The sequence below is a fragment of the Brachyhypopomus gauderio genome, unplaced genomic scaffold, assembly GCF_052324685.1.
Source record: "Brachyhypopomus gauderio isolate BG-103 unplaced genomic scaffold, BGAUD_0.2 sc54, whole genome shotgun sequence".
Lineage (NCBI taxonomy): Eukaryota > Metazoa > Chordata > Actinopteri > Gymnotiformes > Hypopomidae > Brachyhypopomus > Brachyhypopomus gauderio.
The window spans coordinates 2,128,281-2,134,280 of NW_027506878.1; the positions used below are offsets into that span (position 1 = coordinate 2,128,281).

The 6,000-nt window shown below is 43.1% G+C and overlaps 1 protein-coding gene across 1 annotated transcript in view; it reads left to right on the plus strand.

Annotated features, from left to right (window-relative positions):
- Nucleotides 1–6,000, plus strand: part of ophn1 (oligophrenin 1) — a 37,978-nt gene that overhangs the window by 24,434 nt on the left and 7,544 nt on the right. The window contains exons 18-19 of the mRNA XM_076987535.1: nt 1,899–2,058; nt 2,344–2,482. Coding sequence (XP_076843650.1) covers nt 1,899–2,058; nt 2,344–2,482 — 299 coding nt within the window. The remainder of the gene's footprint in view (nt 1–1,898; nt 2,059–2,343; nt 2,483–6,000) is intronic.

A 6,000-nucleotide genomic window follows, 5' to 3' on the forward strand; every position in this document is an offset into this window, starting at 1 on the left:
ATAGTGTACAGGAGAAGTATAGTTAGTGTATAATTTACAGGTGGAATATAGTTAGTGTATAGTGCACATGAGGAGTATAGTTAGTGTATAGTGTACAGGAGGAGTATAGTTAGTTTATAAGAGGAGTATAGTTAGTGTATAGTGCACAGGAGGAGTATAGTTAGTGTACAGTGTACAGGAGGAGTATAGTTTGTGTATAATGTACAGTAGGAGTATAGTTAGTGTATAGTGTACAGGAGGAGTATAGTTAGTGTACAGTGTACAGGAGGAGTATAGTTCGTGTATAATGTACAGTAGGAGTATAGTTAGTGTATAGTGTACATGAGGAGTATAGTTAGTGTATAGTGCACATGAGGAGTATAGTTAGTGTATAATGTACAGGAGGAGTATAGTTCATGTATAATGTACAGTAGGAGTATAGTTAGTGTATAGTGTACAGGAGGAGTATAGTTAGTGTATAGTGCACATGAGGAGTATAGTTAGTGTATAATGTACAGGAGGAGTATAGCAGCGTATAGTGTACAGGAGGAGTATAGTTAGTGTATAATTTACAGGTGGAGTATAGTTAGTGTATAGTGTACAGGAGTATAGTTAGTGGGGAGGAGGTGGTGATGTGGTGATAGATCAGGTCTTGGTGTGTGTGATGTGGTGATAGATCAGGTCTTGGTGTGTGTGATGTGGTGATAGATCAGGTCTTGGTGTGTGTGTGATGTGGTGTGAGATCAGGTATTGGTGTGTGTGATGTGGTGATAGATCAGGTCTTGGTGTGTGTGATGTGGTAATAGATCAGGTCTTGGTGTGTGTGATGTGGTGATAGATCTGGTCTTGGTGTGTGTGATGTGGTGATAGATCTGGTCTTGGTGTGTGTGATGTGGTGATAGATCAGGTCTTGGTGTGTGTGATGTGGTGATAGATCAGGTCTTGGTGTGTGTGATGTGGTGATAGATCTGGTCTTGGTGTGTGTGATGTGGTGATAGATCAGGTCTTGGTGTGTGTGATGTGGTGATAGATCAGGTCTTGGTGTGTGTGATGTGGTGATAGATCAGGTCTTGGTGTGTGTGATGTGGTGATAGATCAGGTCTTGGTGTGTGTGTGATGTGGTGATAGATCAGGTCTTGGTGTGTGTGATGTGGTGATAGATCAGGTCTTGGTGTGTGTGTGATGTGGTGTGAGATCAGGTATTGGTGTGTGTGATGTGGTGATAGATCAGGTCTTGGTGTGTGTGATGTGGTAATAGATCAGGTCTTGGTGTGTGTGATGTGGTGATAGATCTGGTCTTGGTGTGTGTGATGTGGTGATAGATCTGGTCTTGGTGTGTGTGATGTGGTGATAGATCAGGTCTTGGTGTGTGTGATGTGGTGATAGATCAGGTCTTGGTGTGTGTGATGTGGTGATAGATCTGGTCTTGGTGTGTGTGATGTGGTGATAGATCAGGTCTTGGTGTGTGTGATGTGGTGATAGATCAGGTCTTGGTGTGTGTGATGTGGTGATAGATCAGGTCTTGGTGTGTGTGATGTGGTGATAGATCAGGTCTTGGTGTGTGTGATGTGGTAATAGATCAGGTCTTGGTGTGTGTGATGTGGTGATAGATCTGGTCTTGGTGTGTGTGATGTGGTGATAGATCTGGTCTTGGTGTGTGTGATGTGGTGATAGATCAGGTCTTGGTGTGTGTGATGTGGTGATAGATCAGGTCTTGGTGTGTGTGATGTGGTGATAGATCTGGTCTTGGTTTGAGACCAAGTGAAAGTGTTCCTAGAGAGTTCCTAGAGATCAAGAACCAAGTTCCTCAAGGACAGATGGAGGAACGTGCTGGTGGGATGTTGGTGAGAGGTGGAGTGATATCAGAGCAGATCTGGATGGAGAAGAGGGACTTCCTCATCTTTCCATTTTTTTTCCAGCATTTGTAGCCATAGCAACGAGAACCTGATGACTGTGTCCAACATGGCTGTGATATTTGGCCCCACCCTGATGAGGGCGGAGCATGAGACCGTGGCCGCCATGTTGGACATCAAGTTCCAGAACATCGTCGTGGAGATCCTGATCGAGGACTGTGGAAAGGTAAAACACTACAGAGCCCTAGCAGAATCAGGTGTGTGTGTGTGTGTGTGTGTGTGTGTGTGTGTGTGTGTGTGTGTGTGTGTGTTTTCAGATTTTCCCATAGCCGTTTATTAACATGTCAAAAACCTCAAAACCAGTTCAAAACCAGTTCAAACCAGTTCAAACCAGTTCAAAACCAGTTCCTCCCAGGAGCAGTTCTGCGCTGCCTTGTCCATGTCCATGTTTGTGGTCTCTTGTTGATGATGTCATGTTTGAATTCATTATGTTTCTTTTTGATGATGTTAGATTTTCAGTGGTCCTCCAGAAGACAGTTCAGCACCACCAGTCCCGCCCCCCAGGGTGGCCCCAAGGAGACGACAGCCAATCACCATCTCCAAACGCCCCCCCAGGCTTTACCCCGCCCTCCAGCCACCGATCTTTGAGAGTAAATAACACTCACTGAGCCATCATCATCACCACCACCTTCATCATCACCTTCATCATCATCATCATCATCATCACTTCTCCTTCACTTGCGTAATCATTAGCATGTTTGCTATTATTTTTACTCTTACATAATGGAGCAAGGTTCAATCTTTCTTAAAATTGCAGTTTTTATTTTTTAAAAGCATTTTATGAAAACACTTTTTCTTTTTCTTTAGTTGCATTTTTTATTGGTTTATTTTTTTTCTTTTATGATTTTTTTCTTTAAAGAAAAACATCTCATTTATTTGATCAAAAAACAACTACATGTGCTGTAATGTAATGTCAACTATGAATCTATTAATAATGTCAGAACTATTAATAATGTCAGAACTATTAATAGATTCATGACTTTTGTGAAAGGCAAAAATGACATTGTAGCTTTAAAGTGAAGGCTGTGTGTATGTGTGTGTGTGTGTGTGTGTGTGTGTGTGTGTGTGTGTGTGTGTGTGTGTGTGTGTGTGTGTTTTTTCAGTAGGTGTGTAGGTGAGTGTGTGTGCTTTTGTGTGTTTCTATGGTCTGAGAGAGTATAGAACCTTAAAACAACCTTTAATCAACCTGCCAGTTTACAAAGGGACCTTCCATACTCTCACCCAGAGTATACAACATTTACAAAGGGACCTTCCATACTCTCACCCAGAGTATACAACATTTACAAAGGGACCTTCCATACTCTCACCCAGAGTATACAACATTTACAAAGATGCCTAATTATCTTCTCAGAAAAGTCTCCTTACCAAGTACAAGTAGTCCCAAAAACAAACGTCTCACACAAAGACACGGTGAGAAACACTGAGACACTGAGACAGTAATCCGGGGAGGTTGTACAGTTCTGTACTCTGACATACACAGCAGTCTGGGTGCAGCCAATATTACATTTAGTGCAAAAACAACAGGCCTGAAATGAAAAGTGAGAATCTCCTACAAACGCACGGGAGGGTTGAAGGCATCACAGTGAGAGCTGTGTGCACCAGCGCAGCTCCGTGGTGGAGAACACCTGACGTTTGACTTCCCTTAGATCTGGAAGGATGGTCAGGCCGGACTTGGAGAGGACTAGAGGGTTTAAGGGCGGGGTGTGCAGCTCCATGTCTGTCCAGCAGGGGGAGCCCTGGAGCCCTGAAGGGAGGAGGAGGCCTGCGGACCAGCATACAGGGTTTTAACTATGAGATGAGCAACTACAGGAGGCCAGTGAAGAGAACAGAGGAGTCTGTGTGTGTGTGTGTGTGTGTGTGTGTGTGTGTGTGTGTGTGTGTGTGTGTGTGTGTGTGTGTGTGTGTGTGTGTGTGTGTGTGTGTGTGTGTGGGGGTGTGTGTGTGTGTCTGTGTTGACATTTTGCTGATGAATATGTTGCAGATATTAACATTTGGATTCATTATTGTGCTTTAAAACACTGATGCACCTATTAATCAATTAAGCTCCAGCGCTGCTCGTTAGTGAGAGAACTCGTTAGTACCCCTCATACTGCTATAATGCGCTACTGTTTTACGCATTTTTCAGTCCAACTTTTAATTGAATGATAATAATGTGATTTGGTATTAATGAGAAAATAACATTTTTGACCTTAATGTGCTGTTCTCTTTATGTGTGCGTGCGTGTGTTTGTGTGTGTATGTCTGTATTGTGTACATTTTTGTACTTGAGAGTTTGAATATGGAAATGTAATTTTCTTTTAATACAATATGAACTTTTACTTATGACATTAGTTGGGTCGGGAAAAGGGAGAGGTAGTGTGTGTGTGTGTGTGTGTGTGTGTGTGTGTGTGTGTGTGTGTGTGTGTGTGTGTGTGTGTGTGTGTGTGTGTGTGTGTGTGTGTGTGTGTGTAAGTATGTGAATATATCAAACTAGTTTTGCTTTTGTCTGGTTTCTGGCTTGCATGAACACAGCAGGTATTTTCATTGAGTGGGAGACAGAATCTATAAAGTTGAGGCTCACTAACACACACTCATGCATGCACATTAGCCTATGTGTGTTTTAGAATAGTTCACACACTCTCTCCTTCTTTCTCTCTCTCTCTCTCTCTCTCTCTCTCACTAACACACACTCATGCATGCACATTAGCCTATGTGTGTTTTAGAATAGTTCACACACTCTCTCCCTCTTTCTCTCTCTCTCTCTCTCTCTCTCTCTCTCTCACACACACACACACACACACATGGTTGACAAGGTTTAGATTTGTACATACACACACATCTCTCTCTCTCTCTCACACACACACACACACACACACACACACACACACACACACACACACACACACACACACACACACACACACACACAGACACACACACACACACACACAGGGTTTAGACTAGTCCACACATGCAGTTTTTGTGCTTGGCATCACAATGTAAAAACATGTTTAGAGCTGCATCAGTAATTCTCACCTGTTTCAATCCACATGACGTGTAGATTAGCGTCAAAGGGTTTATAACAGACAAAATATAGTCTGACCTACTCCAATCCACATGGCTTACAATCATATTTAGTGATGTTTAAAAAATTAAACATACATATGTTCCTGATCTCACCTGGAAGCCCAAAGTGGTGGTGTTGAACACCACCCAGAGTGTTGAACACCACCCAGAGTGGCTAAACACCACCCAGAGTGGCTAAACACCACCCAGAGTGTTGAACACCACCCAGAGTGGCTAAACACCACCCATGAACACCACCCAGAGTGTTGAACACCACCCAGAGTGGCTAAACACCACCCAGAGTGTTGAACACCACCCAGAGTGGCTAAACACCACCCAGAGTGTTGAACACCACCCAGAGTGGCTAAACACCACCCAGAGTGTTGAACACCACCCAGAGTGTTGAACACCACCCAGAGTGGCTAAACACCACCCAGAGTGTTGAACACCACCCAGAGTGTTGAACACCACCCAGGGTGGTTGAAGATCAGGCTGATTATCTCCACCACGTCTCAGAACAAACAGGAGCGAAACAAAAGGAGCAGCCAAGCATAAAGACAAAAAATCATTAGCATGCAGATTTAAATATATGTTAATAATATGATCCCAGCACATGAATATTCACATATAATTATAACCTCAACATTTTAAACAGATGAGCACTTTTAAAGAGTTTAATGTATGCTGTGGTGTGAGCACGCACACACACACACACACACACACACACACACACACACACACACTTAAGTCACGTAGGACTCTTATGGCTGTATACTAGTCTCAGATTTCATCAGTTCTCTGAGTCATGGCGTTGGAGGAAGTTCATTCCAGACAGCAGAATTGATTCATCTCCAGCACATTCGCAGAGGTCAACTTTTTTTGTTTTTCTTATGCTGCAGAACTGACATTTGATTCCCATCAGTTTATAAACGGCTTGGAGCTGTGAATCATGTAGTAATGACAGCAGGATGCAGATGTGAAGATAACGGACACACTGTGGAAGAAAGACAACCCAGAGACCCAAAAGCAGCTTCAGATTAAATAGGCTTACATTAGCTGCGTAA